Source organism: Acinonyx jubatus, chromosome E3 (assembly GCF_027475565.1).
Source record: "Acinonyx jubatus isolate Ajub_Pintada_27869175 chromosome E3, VMU_Ajub_asm_v1.0, whole genome shotgun sequence".
Classification (NCBI taxonomy): Eukaryota; Metazoa; Chordata; class Mammalia; order Carnivora; family Felidae; genus Acinonyx; species Acinonyx jubatus.
This window is the reverse complement of record NC_069398.1, coordinates 19291041-19308659: the sequence shown is the minus strand read 5'-3', so window position 1 is coordinate 19308659 and position 17619 is coordinate 19291041. Positions and strand designations below refer to the sequence as shown.

General features: G+C 49.2%; 1 protein-coding gene and 1 long non-coding RNA gene across 4 annotated transcripts; one reads left to right on the top strand and one right to left on the bottom strand.

The window, feature by feature from the left end:
• Nucleotides 1-1241: 1241 nt before the first annotated feature.
• STX4 (syntaxin 4) lies at nucleotides 1242-8259 on the bottom strand. Of its 3 annotated transcripts, none has more exons than XM_015076877.3 (11): nucleotides 7837-8088; nucleotides 7546-7647; nucleotides 7334-7433; nucleotides 7124-7198; nucleotides 6541-6611; nucleotides 4920-5028; nucleotides 4771-4847; nucleotides 4398-4535; nucleotides 2833-2943; nucleotides 2648-2746; nucleotides 1242-1426 (listed from the first exon to the last, which is right to left on the bottom strand). In XM_015076877.3, exons 1-10 carry the CDS (start codon nucleotides 7864-7866, stop codon nucleotides 2666-2668), a joined length of 894 nt encoding a protein of 297 aa, XP_014932363.1. In that variant the 5' UTR covers nucleotides 7867-8088; the 3' UTR covers nucleotides 1242-1426; nucleotides 2648-2665. The 3 variants fall into 3 exon arrangements, with proteins under 3 accessions (XP_014932363.1, XP_026907439.1, XP_014932362.1); XM_027051638.2 differs by lacking the exon at nucleotides 1242-1426 and adding an exon at nucleotides 1440-2552 and having other exon boundaries at nucleotides 8030-8152; XM_015076876.3 differs by lacking the exon at nucleotides 1242-1426 and adding an exon at nucleotides 1442-2552 and having other exon boundaries at nucleotides 7837-8259.
• LOC128313683 (uncharacterized) lies at nucleotides 8252-16052 on the top strand. The gene is made up of 2 exons (XR_008294700.1): nucleotides 8252-8598; nucleotides 9570-16052. It is a non-coding gene; the product is annotated as an uncharacterized LOC128313683 (long non-coding RNA).
• The last annotated feature ends 1567 nt before the right edge of the window (nucleotides 16053-17619 follow it).

The window sequence follows — 17619 nt, the reverse complement described above, 5'->3', positions numbered from 1 at the left end:
TTCCCCAGGAGAGGGTATCGACAAGAGAGCCACCTTGTGGATTTTCACTGGAGTGAAATCTCCAGTGCATGGGTCCACCTGACTGCGAGATTTGCCCCAAACTTGCCACTCACCTGTTCAAAACCCTTCCATGTGTCCCCTAGCCCACAGGAAAAGTTCAAACTACCGGGCCAGCATCCGAGACCTCACTGGGCCATCTAGCTACCTCTTTCAGGAGGTTCTGCACAGCTTCCTGGGTGAGACAGAGAGGTAAACAGGCTTTCAGGGGTGACGCAAACCCCTTTCAGAGGTAAACAGGCTTTCAGGGGTCTAGCAAAACCGATCAGAAGTCACATACCCCACACGGATACCCAGCTGCATTACCCAGCTGCGTAGATGTGACACAGTCTGATAGTCTCCTATCAGATCCCAGTAGGTGCCACAGGTCGTGCAGTTTTCCTCTGAAGGCAGAAAGGTGAGTGCGTGGGCAAAGGCGAACAACAGGACAGAGTTCCGCTGAAGATGCAGGCCGCAGGGGAAGAGAGGGAGAATTAGGGAAACCCACAGGCCCCGTATTCAAATCAGTCTTCTACTGGGGCAGGATCCGTCCTACCTCGCAGTTTTCCCATTGAGCCGACATCCAGATTGTGTTTGCACACCTTTCCTGTAGATGTCTAGGGCTTCATCTGTACACGGGATACACGATCTCAGGCAGGACGGAGGCATGGGTACCCTCCAAGACTTGCACAGCTGCCCAGTTCAGCGAAGAGGGAGAGGGACCCAGCCACGCCTTCTTGGGTGAAGTCCCAGACTCACTACCCCAGCCAGACTCACAAGTTCGTGCCCCTCGGCCTGTTAGAGTTTTGATCATGCCCCCTACGCCCTGTGATCCAATCACTTTTGGGTGCAACTGAGGACTCGCTGAGGCCCCTCCCATATCAGCATTTGGTTAATTGTGGTTTAATACCCAGTGTTCACTTCCCCAGGACGTCTAACAGGCCAATCCCGATGCGCTTTAGGAACAACATTTAGTTCCGCTGGCCAATCATTTTCCAATTCCCACAAGGCCACGCCCCCTAGACTCAGAGCCAAGCTTACGCTTGGACCTGGACCTGGCGCAGGCGCCTTGCAACAGCCGCGCCAGGGTCACTTGAGGGCCACCGGGAGGCGCTGCAGGCGGGAGCCCAGATGGATGGAGGCAGAGCAGGCAGGGATCATCGGGGCCTAACCCCCCCCACTCCCCCCCACCCCCCCCACCCCCCCGGCTCCTTCCCCCAGGCCAGGCCCAGAGGCGGAGAATGAGACTGCACCGAGGGACACACGTCCAGCCCTTCCATGACTCGTGTCACCCCAGCAACTATATGTGTGTAGCCGAAGCAAGCGGTACTGTGGCCAGATGGGCTGGGCAAGGGCGGCTTGGAGCAGCAGCGTCATCAGCAGCAGGGACCTGTGGGATCGAAAATGGGATAGGACAGGGCAGCTGGAACCCACCCCCCAGACCTTGGTTGGGGACAGGCACCGCCCCATTCCAACCAGGCTTCAGAGCCAGAAGCCAGCTTACCCACGAAACTAGGTGTCTGAGGACCGGTGCCATGCCCAGCTTCGGAAACTAGGCTTGGGATTCGGAACTCTTAGAAATTTAGAGTTGGGGTCTGGAGTTTAGGTGCCTCATAGAAACCAGGTGTCAGGCTCTTCTGTCTCTTCTACTGCTTTAGCCACATAACCACACAGAAACCAAGTGTGCTGATCTAGAGCCACTGGCTCTCTAAGCTGAACTCCTATGTCAAAGCCTATGCTTTTTTCTGGGCACAGGGCTGCTCCTTCTGCCTGGCAACCTTTCCCCTGCTTCTTCCTGTAACTGGCTCCTCATTTAATGTTCCACTCAAATGTCGCTCCTTCTGAGACAAGCCTTTCCCTGTTCACTGTATGTGAAGCAACAGCTAAGATACACGGTGCTTACTCACAGTGCTTCTTCTTAGCCTCAGGAATGCCCACCGATGCCCCACAATCTCACCTGTATCCCAGCGTGGCCTGGCCCAGCTTCACTGCTTTGGCATTAGGTACTCACAGCAGTCTTTCCCCAGGAACAATACTGAGCCAGATGTGGGTGTTACCCCCTCCCTGCCCCACCTGTTCCTATGGGATAGTAGGAGGGCAGTACCAGCTTGCTGTGGTCATAGCACCTGGAACAGTCTGATCTGAGCCTGCCTGGGCTGGGTCTAGCCCCAAGCATGGCCAGGAAAAGGGGAGGCTGGATACCTGGAGGTCCTGGGACAGCCCTTCCAGGAACACACATGCACAGGGGAGTCTCCAAGCTCTTTTTTTTTTCTTTTTTTTAATTTCTTACAAAACCATGTGTTCCAGCCAAAGAGGACACTGCAGGCCCTCTCCCACGCATTGCAGTTTGAGTGGGGAAGCCCCCATGAATGAGTGGCTGCCAACCCCAGAAGAACTGTCTGCCCCTCTGCACAGGGCCAATGTGAGGAAGGGGATCCAGCTGGAGGCTCTGTCCTGCCCTCCCCCCTCAGCTGCTGGGAGAGAAGGAAGACCTGGGTCCCTGGTGCTCTTAGTGCCTGCAAGGGAAGGAGGGAGAACAGGGTCTGAGGGGAGGAGGAAAGGCTGGGGCCCAGGATGAGGCAGGCCAGGGGGCAGGCCCACAATAGCTCACCAAGAACGTGCGATGTTCTCAAACCAATATGGAGACACCAATGATCACTGCCACAATGAGGACAGTGACAGACAGACAGATGGCGATCAAAACTTTTTTCTGTGGGAGAGGAGTTCAGAGAAACTCAGGAAGGAAGGGAAGGCCACCCAGGGCCTGGGATGGGACGAGGGGACAGGGAAGCTCACCTTCCGTGCCTTCTTCTGGTTCTCCAGGGCCATCTTGACATGTTCCTGCCCCCGTTCCACATAGTCTGCTGAGCTCAGGATGTTTTTCTCAATCCGGTTGATCATCTCCCCCTGCTCAGAAGAGAGGATGGTTCAGGCAGGTGGGGATAACTGGGGGTAGAGGGCCCAGTGGCTCCTGTTTGCTCACCCTAGTTCAGGTGCCTGAAGGACATTTTCTGGCAGAAAACACTGCACTGACAAAGATGCGGGGGCAGGACCACATCTGACAAAAGTTCACACTCTTGAGGGTGGCTTCCAGGCCCCCTTTTATCTGCTCCCTTACCCTGTAAAACCTTCATTTGCAGTGGTGGCTTGGAGCCAAGTGCCTTAAGAGGCTCACACCTTTTCACAGAGGGTGAACTTTTGTCCCCTGTAAATCTGTAAATTTGTAAATCTGTCTGAATTTGCCCATTCTTCTAAGGCCTGCCTCTCAACAGCTGTGAAGCCCTCCCCATCCCTGCCTCCTCATCCCGGCCAGCCTTCAGGTCCTGGTGCTCCTACTGAGTGAAATCCCTTCCCCATGACTCCCAGCTACACAAGGGCATTGGCTGCAGCACTAGTGAGTCAGCTCCTCCACGACAGCGCTGGAAGCTTACCTCACCCCATACAACCAGGGCCAGGAGAAGAACACTACCTCCCACCCCGACCTCATACAGATTTGAGGACAAAGGCCCACTGTGAGACAACTTTGACTAAAGCTGTTAGAGGTATAAGGGTGGATTGTATTGGTGAAGGAGGAGCCAGGGTTGGGGCTATACCTGGGGTGGGCTAAACTGGTGGATAGGGTGAGATGCTGCATATAGAGGAGTGGCCACCTGGGTAACTGTGGAGGTAGAAGGAATTCTGGGGCATGGCTAAGGATGGAAGTAAGGGCCAGCCTGGGGGCATGGCCCAGCCTGGAGGAAGATAAAAACCTCAGGGAGAAAGGCTTAAGGGTGGAGATGGGCTGACAGTCACAGCTGGGGTTCTTTTCTTTATTTTTTTTTTTAATGTTTATCTATTTATTTTTTTTTTAACGTTTATTTATTTTTGAGACAGAGAGAGACAGAGCATGAATGGGGGAGGGTCAGAGAGAGAGAGAGGGAGACACAGAATCCGAAACAGGCTCCAGGCTCTGAGCTGTCAGCACAGAGCCCGACGCGGGGCTCGAACTCATGGACCGCACGGACCGCAAGATCATGACCTGAGCCGAAGTCGGACGCTTAACCGACTGAGCCACCCAGGGGCCCCTATCCATTTATTTTTCAGACAGAGAGAGAAAGAACACAAGTGGGGGAGGGGCGCGCGCACACACGCGCACACACACACACACACACACACACAGCATCTGAAGCACAGGCTCTGAGCTGTCAGCACAGAGCCTGATGCAGGACTTGAACTCCCGAACTATGAGATCATAACCCAAGGTGAAGTCAGATGCTTAACTGACTGAGCCACCCAGGCACCCCCACAGCTGGGGTTCTGACTGAACATGGTCTCACGTCCCGGGGCTAGGTCAAGCCCAGCCAGCTATCCTGGGTGCCCACCTGCACCTCTACTTCAGTAGCCAGAAAAGTGAAGATCTCATGAAGTTCACGGATACTGCGTTCAAGCTGCTGGATCTCACTGTGCCGGGCTGAGATCTCATTTAGGGCCTGTCGAGTCACTTGTGTGTCCTTCAGTATCTGGGGAGTGGACAGGAATGGACAGATGGGTCACAGGGAAATCAGCAGCAAGTGAGAAGTTCCTGTTGAGCTTTCGGGCAGCCCTTGGGATTAGAAGTGGGGCTAGGGCCCTGATGAGTGACTCTAGGCATGCTAATTCACTCCCCTCTGGGCCTCAGTATTCCCTCAATCAAAAAGGGCCAGGCCTCAGAGAAGATGGGAATCCCAGAAGTGGGAGCGGGCTGTGGCCACTCACATTGGATACAAACACCTCACTCTGCCCACTGTCCAGCATCTGCTCCAGCTCTTCGTCAGACACCATTCCAGCATTTGCTGCGAAGGAAAAGGCCAGGCTCAGAGCTGGGTCAGGTTACCTGACCCTGTGGGCCAGACACCACAACTCACTGATCTTCAGCTGCCTCCGAATCCGCTCCACATTCTTCTCCCGATATTCCGACTGCATCAAGTTGCACTTGTTGATGAGCTCCACGAATTGCTGGGACAGGACCCCATGCTAAGGATGGAGAATATAGGCTGGGCACCCCAGGAGGATTTGGCCTCAGCATCCCCACGGGTAGAGCGAGCAAACAGCATAAGTACAAGTGCTTGCCCCCTTAACCACCCTTCTCTCAAATTAAAAGCCAAAACCCTTACCAGGGCTTATAAGGCCCTATATGACCTTCCCTTCCCCCATTTCCCCTCTGACCTTATCTTCCCAGCTGTTCCCTCACTCACTCCCTCCAACCACAGTGGCTCTTTACCCTCTCCCACCAAAGCCACTTCTACCTCAGGCCTTTGCACTCACTGCTCCTTGGTCCTAGAATGTTTGTGCCCCACAGGAGCCTTTAAATCTTTGTTCCAGTATCACCTTCTGAACAAAGTTTTCTTACCTTATTAAAACCAACCTGCTTTCTGCCGGCACTCTCAATCCCTTTTCTCCTCAATTTTTCCCTTAACTATATTCTAAAATAGTGTGCTGCTTTATTATGATGTTTGTCTCTCCCCACCAGAATGTGAGCTCCAGGAGGATAGGGATCTTTAGCTCACTGCTACATCTCAAACAGCTAGAAAAGAGTCTAGCACACAGTAGACACTCAATACATACCTGTGAATGCTTGCTGAACACCAGCCTGACTGCTTAGACGAAAGGTGTGCTAGTATACCTGGAAGTCAGCCTATGGCCCAGACTTTACAGATCCAGCTGGGCCCTCAGCCTCTCACACTAATGACCACCACAGGCTCCTCCTGAAATGTCCTCTCACCTTGTCCATTCCCCTGCTGTCTTCCATGTGCTCATTCCTTGGAGCTCCTTCCTCAGAAACATATCTGCTCTCCAACCTTCAGCTGCACCCTTGCAAGATGCCCAAACCACTCTATCTTCAGTCTGGGGTCCGTGCTGAGCTCTGGGCCCACCTACTCCAACTCTGACCTCCAGGAACTCCAAACCACTCCTCATTGGGTACCCAGAGGGAGGCAGCTAGATCGCCTCAAATCTTAGGAGTTAATAAGATATTGATTCAGTGACTTTCCCCTTCCAGGGAAGTTCCTCTTCCTGACTTCTTGAATTCTGTCTATGGGGCAGAGGATGTCCCATGTGACAGGGATATCCTCTGCCCCATGGGCAGGAAACCTCCCACTCATTTATGACTATATCCTCTTCTTCCCTGAGCAGGGATATTAGCTACCAAACCCTACCTGAATAATGTCTTTGCCACCTATTCAAGTTTGACTCCCCATCTTGGTCTCTAGAAAGCATGGCTTCTGCAGCCAACATGTCCTTGGGCATGATCTGGGGACCCTGAAACTTGAATGGAGAAGCCAGAGCAGGATATTAGATAGATTGGGAGTCAGGAGACCTTGGGTCTGACCTTGGGTGAGTTTTTTCTTTCTCTCAGTCTCAGTTTCCCCATTTGAAAGTCATCAGGTTGAACTTGATGATCTCTAAGGGTCCTTCCTTCTTATTTCTGCCACCTAATGATCTAGGAACACTTGCAAAATGTCTGAGCTCTGGGAATAACAAACCTACCTGGGTTTTTTTCATCCTTGTGTTGACTGAGTTATAATTCTCATCAGCTTCCTCCTTCTGGGGCTCTATGGCTGTGGGAAGACACAGGGTATTGGTGGGGAAGGGGTTTTGACCTGTAGCTTCGGAAAATCATGTGGGGACCAGGACACAGGGCCAGGACCATACCCCATCCATACAATAGAAAGGTGCTTATCTCTACAAGATTCTTTTGGGAATTATAATTTATCATAAATGACTAATTCTGAGCCTCTGATGGGAGAAAGCATATTTTTCTTCACAATACATCAGAGAATTCCCACAGGTATGCAGAGGCCTCTTGACAAACTTCCATCTGCCTGTCCAAAGAGTGCACATTGGGCAGCAAGAATTGTAGGAGTAAGTGGTTTCCTTATAAATAAAGGAGCTCAAGAGGCAGGCATGTGCTGCGAAAGGTACTATGGACTGGAAGCCAAGAGACAAAGATTCTAGGCCTAGGCCTGCTGTGTGACCTGGATACATCACTGGCCTCTCTGGGCCACATACTCCCCAGATATACCAGGAGCTGGGCAGGACCACAGGGAAGGATGAGGTCTTCGGAGCTCACCCTTCAGCTGCGCTCGGATCTCCCTCCCCAGCTGTTTGATCTCATCACGCAGGTTCTGCAGGTCCTGCTTCATACCTGAACAAGAGACAGCCATGACTCCCAAACAGTAGCCCCCATCTCAACAAACCTCCCTAGCCACCACCTGCATCGTACTACAATCCCCACAATCCCTCTGGCTGAACATGCGTTGACGCTTCGGGTTTCACTCACTCTCCTCGGGAAGGGGCGTGGCCAGGATGGTGACCTGCTGCTTCTCCAACTCTCGGACTTTATTCTCCAGCTTGACAATAGTCTGTCGAATTGTCCGGACCTGGGGAAGGTGACCAAGAGGGCTGAAGGAGATACGGGGGTACTCCAGACTGCGCTGCTCCTCGGGTCATCCAGCCCCCTCGTGAAGACAGGCCGAGACCCCAGTCTCTTACCTTTTGGAAGAACTCATCGTCCGGGCTCCCCAGCCGTGCGGTGCCCGGGTGTACCACCAACGCGACCCGCTCCTTGTCCTCATCGTCCGAACTGTCATCCCCCTGCCAGGGCCGGGGTTGCTGGCATCACTTCCCTGCTGTTGCTCTCTCCCCGCAGGACTCACGGACTTCCGGGTCTTTCCTTTCCTAGCCCTCAGCCACCCCTCCCTACCCCTAAGACCAGGAGTCCTGTATTCCAGCCAGACCCCATCCCGTCCGCCCGTCCCCAACTCTGCAGCCCCTACTTCTCACCTGCCTCAGTTCGTGGGTCCTGTCGCGCATGGCGGCCCGAGCTCCCTTCCCCGGCACGGGAGACCCGAGGGCCTCAAGACTAAGTTTAGAACTCCCGTACCCCACTCACACTCTGACACTGACACTCCCCTCCGCCCTCACCCTGCGGACCCCCAAGCTCCCTACGAGCCACCAGAGGCTCTGTGCCAGGTACCATCCACAGTCAATGCGAAGAAGCCGACCTTGGGTACCCCCAAGATTCCACAGGTTGGAATTCCCTTTTCTTTTCCCCCCTCCCTCTCCCTTAGCCTCGGCCCCGCCCCTCTGGGATGATCGGGGCATGCGCGTGGGGTCGCGTCTCTTCCTCGCCAGAGGGAGAGGCGGAGGTCGGAAGCTGTAGCGCCCCGAACGGAAGCAAAGCTGCCCGGACGTGAGAACCCGCCCCCTTTGCCGGAACCGTCGCATCTTCCAACGGAAATCTAGTTGCCAAACCGGGTGGGAATGCGTCATTGGTACGTAATCTGAGAGGCCCTGCATCTCATATCACGCCATGGTGCCCCTCCCCCCCCCGCGTCACATGACCGGCTCGGTCCCACCCTCGAAGACCACAGAACGTGACGCTTTGGTTGTCACGTGTCTCGGCGCTGTAGACTCCATCTCTGGAATACCCTTCCTCCCTACGAAGTCCTCGGCACCCCGGCGCCCAAACTACGCCCCTCCAGCCCCCACGAGGCGGGGAGGGGTCTGCTGACTATCCTCAGAGACCCTTTGAGGCAGTGGGTGGTAGGACCCTTGATGAATTCTTTCTTTTCCGCCCAGGGGCGTGGGCAGAGAACTTAAAATTCGGAGCTGTTAGCATCATGGGACCTTGAAATTCAGGAAATAATAAGATCCAGCGTCAGAGAATTGCAGGGTTTTGTAGACAGAGAATCTGGGGGTGGAAAGTGACCTCACCCAAGACAGAAATCTTCCGCATGCTCCTGGCTCAGCCTCACAGGTGGGCGGCTGGCGCCCTGCTTGAACACTGCAGTTCCGCTGCACTCACCACCTTCCGAGCATGAGACCATTTCAGGGCAACTAAAGCTGAGAAAAGTGTCTGTATTATATTGAGCAGTCTGCCACTTACATCTCTCTCATCAGGGTCTACCCTCTGAAGCCCACAAAAAAATCTGCACTCATTCCACATTATAGTGGACTGTGAGCTCTTGAGGTCAGGGCATGACAGTCTTGTTCGTACGTGAATCTCCAGTGCCTAGTTCAGTATGGGCCCTCAGTAAATATCTGTGGACAGGTGGTTCTTGTGTTTCAGACTTTAGCCTCTCATGATGACACTTACCTAACCCTTTAGACGGTATTCATGCAATGCATATTTATTGGGCACTTATGGGCCAGAGACTGTTCTAGGGGCTGGAGATAAATCAGGGCCTAACAGACAAAAATCCTTTCACTTGTGGACCTTACATTATGTAGGAGTCGTCCCCAGGGCTATTCAGTGAGTCTCAGCATAGCCAGAATAAAAGTCAGGTCTCCTGGATTCCAGGGAATTTAATCTTTTTAACGTTTATTTTTGAGAGAGAGTGTGAGGGGGAGAGGGACAGAGAGAGAGGGAGGCACAGGATCGGAAGCAGGCTCCAGGCTCTGAGCTGTCAGCACAGAGCCCGACACGGGGCTCGAACTCGTGAACCGTGAGATCATGACCTGAGCTGAAGTCAGACACTCAACAGACTGAGCCACCCAGGGGCCCCTCTTTACAGGCAATTGACATGAAGTTTCAAGCAAAGGAAGAATGACCTCTCTCTAGTATGCCCTGGTAAGGAAATCTAGAGTCCTGTGACCGAGTTGCGCGGAGTTCTGGAAAGTCACTTCTTGTCTCTGGGCTTCAGTCTCCCATCTGTACAATGGGTGGCATAGAGGGATGGGGAGATAATCTCTATGGATATTCCCTGCTCTAAAGTTCATTGATTATGAGGTTGGAAACTGTAAAATATGCTCTGATTCTACTGGAAGGGCTTTGATCCTTCTCTTCCCTTCAGAACCCAGCCCACCTGGGGCTGGGAATGAAGGAGTGAAGATGGTGCTGCACTAATCAACTGACAGGAGGAATGAAGCATTGGAGAATTTTTCAGGAGGCCAAGCCTTGTCCCATGGGGTCCCCTGGAGATCATGAGGAAGGATTTCTCCACTCTTAGGTCTTCTGTGTCATCCTCTGCCTCCCTTCCCTCCCCTTCCCTCTCTCTCTCTCTTTCTCTCTCTCTCTCTCTCTCTCTCTCTCTCAGTGCGACAGTGGAAGGGCTTTTGGACACCTGACTCCTAGTCCTGCATGTGATCTGGGATAACTCATTGCTCCTCTCTGGGACTTAATTTCTCCATTTGACAAATTGGTCTGGTAATTTTTGTCTTGCCTAAGGTAAGAATTGAACAGTTAGAAAGACTGTTAGGTTAGAAAGACTATGGAGGGGTCTTGTGAACTGTTGAGAGTTGCCCCTTTGTGGGGTTTTATTTTTTTAAGTTTATTTATGTATTTTGAGAGAGAGAGAGCAGGGGATGAGCAGAGAGAGAAAGAATCCCAAGCAGGTTCCACACTGTCAGCATGGAGCCTGATGTAGGGCTCAAACTCATGAACTGTGAGATCATGACCTAAGCTGAAATCCAGAATCAGACGCTTAGGCTGCCTGGGTGGCTCAGTCGGTTAAGCATCCGACTTCGGCGCAGGTCATGATCTCACTGTCCGTGAGTTTGAGCCCCACGTTGGGTTCTGTGCTGACAGCTCAGAGCCTAGAGCCTGTTTCAGATTCTGTGTCTCCCTCTCTCTCTGCCCCTCCCCACTCATGTTCTGTCTCTCTCTCTCTCTCAATAATAAATAAACACTAAAAAATTGAAAAAAAAAAAAAAGAACCAGACGCTTAACCAACTGAGCCACCCAGGTGCCCCTCCTCTGTGGGCTTTTATGACCACAGGTTCCAGCTCTTTCTAGGACCACCAGTCCCACCTGTCTGTTTGTTAGCCTCTTGATGGTTTGCCTTCTTGGTTCCTGCTGTGATCTGTAGTTGTTGGTGCCTTTGTTAAACTTCCCAGGATTGTGATACTCATTATTTTATTTGTGGTCTCTGGGTGGGATCACAGGGCTTTGGAATGGTGACTTAAGGTCACAGGAGGCTGGGCTCAGAGCCTCATGGAGTGGAATGTGGAGGGGGTGGGGAGCAGGGGCCATATAGGGAAAATAGCTCTGGGGTTGGAACTCTCTAAAGCTGAGCCTTTATCTCTATTTCATGGTTTTTGGGTTATTCCTTCTGGGCCCTCTGAACAGTCTTTTTGTTTTGTTTATTTTTGAGAGACAAGAGAGAGAGCATGAGCAGATGAGGGGCAGAGAAAGAGGGAGACACAGAATCTGACGCAGGCTCCAGGCTCTGAGCTGTCAGCACAGAGCCCGACATGGGGCTCGAACTCACGGACCACGAGATCATGACCTGAGCTGAAGTCAGATGCTTAACCGACTGAACCACCCAGGGGCCCCTGAACAGTCTTGAAGTGTGTGTTAAGTATATGGGGTCTTGGCTGTGTAGGTATTAGGGATGTGTGTGTTCCTTCCAGTCTGTGTGAAGGTCAGTCCCTGCCCGGTCCTGAGGCGTGGCAGACTGTCTTGTCCCCTCCACCTGCAGGTCCATCCTACCAACATCCTACCTACACTGAAGCCAGATGACCTGGGCTGGAATCCCAGCTCATTCACCTACTATACAACGCTCTAAGCCAAGTTACATAACCCTGCTATGCCTCAGTTCCCTCACTTGAAAAATGGAAATGATAACAGTACCAACCTCATAGGACTGCCAAAAGGATTAAATGAGATGATATATGAAAAGTGAATAGAACAGGGCCTGGTATGGAATAAGTGCTATATAAATGCTTGCTGCTATTATATGACAGTGATGATGATGATTGTTACCCTGAGGGGGTCAGCAGCCCTAGTGTCTCTGCCGGGGATTCCATTCTGCTGCTCTTCCAGGGTATCCTCCTGCTTTCCATCTCCTGCGCCCACTCTGCATCAGGTACTAGGCTAGCAGCCTTACCAGCTTCTGCACATCTCTCATGTCTCCACTTGGCTCTGACATACCATATATTTCATTTGATATTATTTACATTGTTTCCATTTATTCTGTATATTGTCTGTCTTCACCCCTCCTCTCCATCTACCAGAATGTAAGCTCCATGAGGGCAAGGATTTTCACCTGCTGTATTCACTGCTGTGTCCCCAGCACCTACAACAGTGCCTGGCATGTGGTAGCTGGTCAAGGAATATTCATGAATGAATGAAATTAGTATTTTTAATGTAATATTTATATAGCATTTACTATGTGCCAGGCACCAATATAAGCACTTTGTAAATATTAACTCAATCTTCATAGCAGTTCTATGAGATAGGTAACTGTTATTGTCCTCATTTTACAGAGGAGGAAACTGAGACAAAGGTATTAGGTGCCCAGGTTTGCGCACTAGTGCATGAGAGAGTCAAGATTTGAAGCCAGAGAGTGGAGGTCTAGGTTCTGTGCTCTTATCCACTCCACTATGATCCAAGGAAGATGCGGGCCAGGGGAGGTTCCTTGGGTTCCATCTACCTTTGGGAACTTGCTGCCACCTACAGATGCCCTGTTTTAGATCATCTGTAGGGAGAGGGGGGCTGACTTTGCCTGCAAGACTGAGCCTTCTCCACTCCTCTGTCACAAGGTCTCTCTTCCACACCTGCTGGGTGGGGCTGACTGCTGGGGAGGTTGTTTGTCCTCTTCCATCTCCCTGTTTGCTGTGTCCCCAGGAGCCAAAGATATCCATGCCTGTTTCACATAAAGGGCTTCTGTTTATCCTACCAATGTCTCTGAGGCTGTTTTTGTGCCAAGGCCCCCAGAGATGAAGCCCCCACAGCTCTCTCTTCATGAGTGTGTTTGTGGTCTGACCTTGACCACTCCCTAGAGTTCCATCTGAGAACCTCTCTTCAGATGCTACACACACTCTTGTGGCTTTAACTGGCATGGATATGCTGGCTCCCCGATCCATGTCTCCAGCCCCAAATTTTCTCCTGAGTGCCAGATCTCTGAATCCACTTCTAGAGGTCCCCTCCAGAACATCCCCTCCTGGATTTAAGGAACATAGATACCTTAAATTCAATGTGTTCCAAACAGGATGCATTGTCTCCCCTTGGAAATCTCCTAAACTAGCTTCTATTCCTCCTGTTTCCTCTCCTTGTGGGTTACACATGGTCACGTGTGCCATAACCCTCGTCTTGAACTTCATTCTAAAAGTGATGGATCACACAATTTGTCAGGATAAGCTCCCTAAAAATACTAGAAGAAAATATGGGCAAAAATCCTTTATAACTCTAGGAGTGAGGAAGGCCTTTCCAACTCCAACTCAAAATTTAGAAGCTATAAAAGATTAATACATTTGTTTACATGGAAAAAATTCTGCATGGCAAAAAAAAAAAAACCACATCAAAGCAAAATCAAAAGACAATAAACTAGGAAAAGTATTTGTAATTCTTATCATATACAACAGGTAACATATTTTTCTCTCTACTGTTTAAAGAGCTTCCACATGTTGATAAGAAAGCCCAACAGTTCAATAAAAAAATGGTCGAAGAACATGACAGATCACAAAAAAGAAAATACATAAGGCCTTAAACACATGCAGATGTTCAACTTCACACGTAATGAGGGAAATGAAAAGACAATGAAAAACCATTTTGTTCTTTTATTGCATTAGCAATAACCCATATGTCTGACCAAAAAAACCAAAAAAAAAAAAAAAAACCCACAAAAACAAACAAAAACACTTTTTTGGCAAGACCGTGAGGAAACAGGGACTTTCACCCATTGTGGGTAGGAATGAAAAATGATACAACCCAGACAATATTTATCAAAATTCTAAATGTACATACACTTTGAACCAGCATTCTCACTTTTGAAAATCTATCTGAAAATCTACCTGTATCGGTTAGCTATTGCTTCTGAAGAAATCACCTTAATATTTACTGGTATCAAACAACAACGATTTATTGTTTCTCCAGATTCTAAGGATGGTCAGGTGGTTTTTCTGCTGATCTTACCTTAGATTACTCAAGTGGTGGCAGTCAGCTGACACCGCAGCTGGGGCTGGATGGCCTGTGATGGCTATCACACTAGTCTGAGACCTTAGCTCTGATGACTCGGTCAGCTGGGATGGCTGAGCCACTCTCTCCTTGTGGTACTTCACCCTGAGTGTGTGTGTGTGTGTGTGTGTGTGTGTGTGTGTGTGTGTGTGTGTGTGTGTTCTAAGTAAGTTCTACACCCAACATACAGCCTAAACTCACAACCCCGAGATCAAGAGTTGCATGTTCTACTGACTGAGCCAACCAGGTGCCCCCATCTTGAGCTTCTTCATAGCATAGTGTCCTCATGGTTCCAAAAGGGTGGGAATAGAAGCTTCAGAGTCTCTTGAGGCCCAGTTCAGAAGTTGTGCAACATTGTGGCATATCCAGTAAGTCCAAGCAAGTCACAAGTCCATGCCAGCTGCAAAGGGGGGAGAAATGGAATTTTATTTCACTATATCTACCATGTATGAAATGACATATACGTCAGTGTTATTCATTGGATATTGTTTGCAGGTTTGTCCATCAGTGGGTAAGCAGCTGTCAAAAAGGATGAGGATGCTCATTATGTTAGTCAGATATCAAGGTGTAGAATGAGAATATCATGCTAACGTGGTATAAGAAAAAAATGTGTGTGTGCATGTATGTGTGTGTATGTGTGTGTATACTTATATCCTCAGAGAAATCCTGGAAAGCTACATAAGAAACTAATAAAAGTTGTTCCCTACGGATGTTTCTTGAGAACAAGGTGGTAAGCACTAATGTCAAGAGTAAGAATTTTCACTGTAAACCTTTTATATTATTTAGATTTTTTGAACCATATGGAAGTATTACCTATTTTAAATAATTGTATCAAAGAAAGAAGGTACCTTTGAATAATTTCAAATGAAGGAATATATCTGTCTTAGCTTGGGCTGATCTAACAAAACACCATAGACTGGCCAGCTTAAACAATAGACATTTATTTCTCACATTTCTGGAGGCTGGAAGTGCAAGATCAAGGTGCCAGCAGATTTGGTTCTTGGTGAGGGGTCTCTTCCTGCCTCTCTCCATCTTCAGCATGGAAGAAAGAAGAAGCTCTGGTGTCTCTTCCTTTTCTTAAAAGGGCGCTAATCCGATCAGGGTCTCTACCCTTGTGACCTTATCTGAACCTGATTACCTCCCAAAGGCCCCACCTCCTGATACCATTACAGTGGAGGTTATGGCTTCAACAAATGAACGCGGTGGGGGGGGGGGGGAATGCAGACATTCAGCCCATAACAGAATACTCTGATCAAACTTTCATTTTACAAGGGTCCTGCTGGTGGCCACCACAGATGGCTGTGCCTGTGGGCACTATGGGAGCTATCACATGAGAGAGGCACCAACCACATCGTAGATATCAATGTTTATTACAGTTGTCTGACAGATGGAAGTAGAGTGTCATGAGGAAGGCAAACCTGTTTCTATTTGCACACAGGTGCAGTAAGGGTTGGCAATAGTCCTGGTTACGTGAAGGTTGATTGGGAAATCAGGAATCACCTCAGGCCAAAAATAACGAGGCCTGGAAGTGGGGATGGAACCTCCGTTAACAGAGTCTATCAGACATGGTTGCAGATTGGGAAAATTGGTGAGGGAGTAGGAGGGTCCTAGATCACTTCTGGATATCTGGCTCTTGCTGTATGTGGAGACAAGTTTTCTGGAATAAGAGAAAGTATTTCAAATAAATTACCTTTATAAATCACAGCAATAGACTATTAGAAAATGTAAAAGCACCATTTATAGAAATATATAGTGCCTAAGTAAACCTTTTTAAAATATGTTAATATCTTTTGTGACAGAACATTTAAAATTTTATCAGATTTTAAAGAAATCCAAAACCGATGGATAGATATACCATGTAAATGAATAGGAAGACTCAATACTGTAATGACATCAGTTCTTCCAAAATATATCTACAAAGTCAGCACCATGATCCAGTGTCTCTGCTGCATGACGTTGACTCTGGTTTTGAAGGACAGAAGGGCTGGTGTGACTCAGTGGGGAGCCAGATACCAATTGGCTAAGAGAATGTTTCGATAGTCAAAAATTTCTTCCTGGATTGGATCCCAGCTCTTGCCTTGAATAAATTACTTAAACTCTTTGTGCTTGTGTTTCCTTGTCTGTAAATAGAGATAATAGCAGTAGCCTCAGATGGTTGTTGTGAAGATTGAATAATACAAATAAAACACTTAAAACAGAGCTTGACACATGATAAGCACTATGTAAGAATTAGCTATTACTATCACTACTATTATCAAGGTTATTAACATTATATTCACTTTACAGGTTCATGATGGTTTGAATGGGCAGTGGAAATAGTGAGGGAGAGGGATGTGCAACTAAATTCCAGGGGCCTAATGCATAAGACCTGAAAGTTGGATGTGAGGGATGGAAGAACAGGATAACAATGCTCTTTCGCATCTGCCTGAACTGAGATTTTCTTTCTTTTTTTTTTTAAGCTTATTATTGTGAAAGAGACCGAGAGTGCAAGGGGGGAGGGGCAGAGAGAGAGGGACAGAGATCCAAAGCAAGCTCTGTGCTGACAGTAGAGAGTCTGATGCCGGGCTCAAGCTCACGAACCACTAGATCATGACCTGAGCTGAAGTCAGACACTTAACCGGCTGAGCCAATCAGGTGCCCCTGGAATTGAGATTTTTTCGTTACAAATGGCTCCTATGCTTGTTTTCTCAGTAAATCCTCATTGTGCCTGGGGGGGGGGGGTGGTGAGTATTACAGTCCATTTTACAGAGTTTTGTACCTAGGGTTTAGAGAAATTACCTCCAGGGAAATGGGCAGGTTGATGTTTATTTTGCTTGCCACGGTACATCTAGCACCACAGCATAGTCCTGGCACAGAGTAGGGCCTCAAAAAATACCTACTGGTTAATAGATGAATAAGTCAAATGGATATTCATTCTTTTGATGCTAAGCACAGCAGGTGTGATAGGCCCTGTGCCAGTTACCATGGGGAGGCAGAGATTAATCAGATGGGGTCTTTAAACATGCACTCAGAGTCCAGTGGGTTGATAAGCTATGAATAAATTTCTCCACCTGAAGTACTGAGCCTTGAAGGACAGGAAGTAACCCAAGCCCACTGCAAAAATAAGCCTTTGTTGTATTAAATCACTGAGATTTGGGGGAAGTTTGTTACATAGCCTAACCTAGCCTTGGCATTGCCTAGATATACTATTGTTCCCAAACTTGACTAAAAATAAGCATTTCTAGAGGTAGTGGCTAAAAACCCAGATTCCTGGGCCGCCACACAGATCTACTGAATCAGAATTTCCAGGGACGCATCCTGGTAATCTGCATATTTAACAGGCTTTCCCTTCATCTTCAGAAGGGTCAAGAAAGACTGAGCAGCTAAAGTCCAAGGAAGGATAGGAGTGGGGCTTGGGCATATGAAAGGGAAGGGTGTTCCAGAGGTTAGGAGGAACATGAGGAAAAGCATGAGGTGGGAAAAATGCAGGGGATGGCTTGGGACTGGAATCAGGTACATGAGCCACGATGGTATGTGCTGAAGTGGGAAGTCAGGTGAGGAAGTCTGAGCTTTATCTCACCAACAGTGGGGAAGCAGGGGATGGCCGGCTTATACTGATACTTTAGAAAGGCCAGTCAGGCAGGGAGTCTGCATAGGAGGCTGGGGCATGGTGCACGTGACCCACCTCA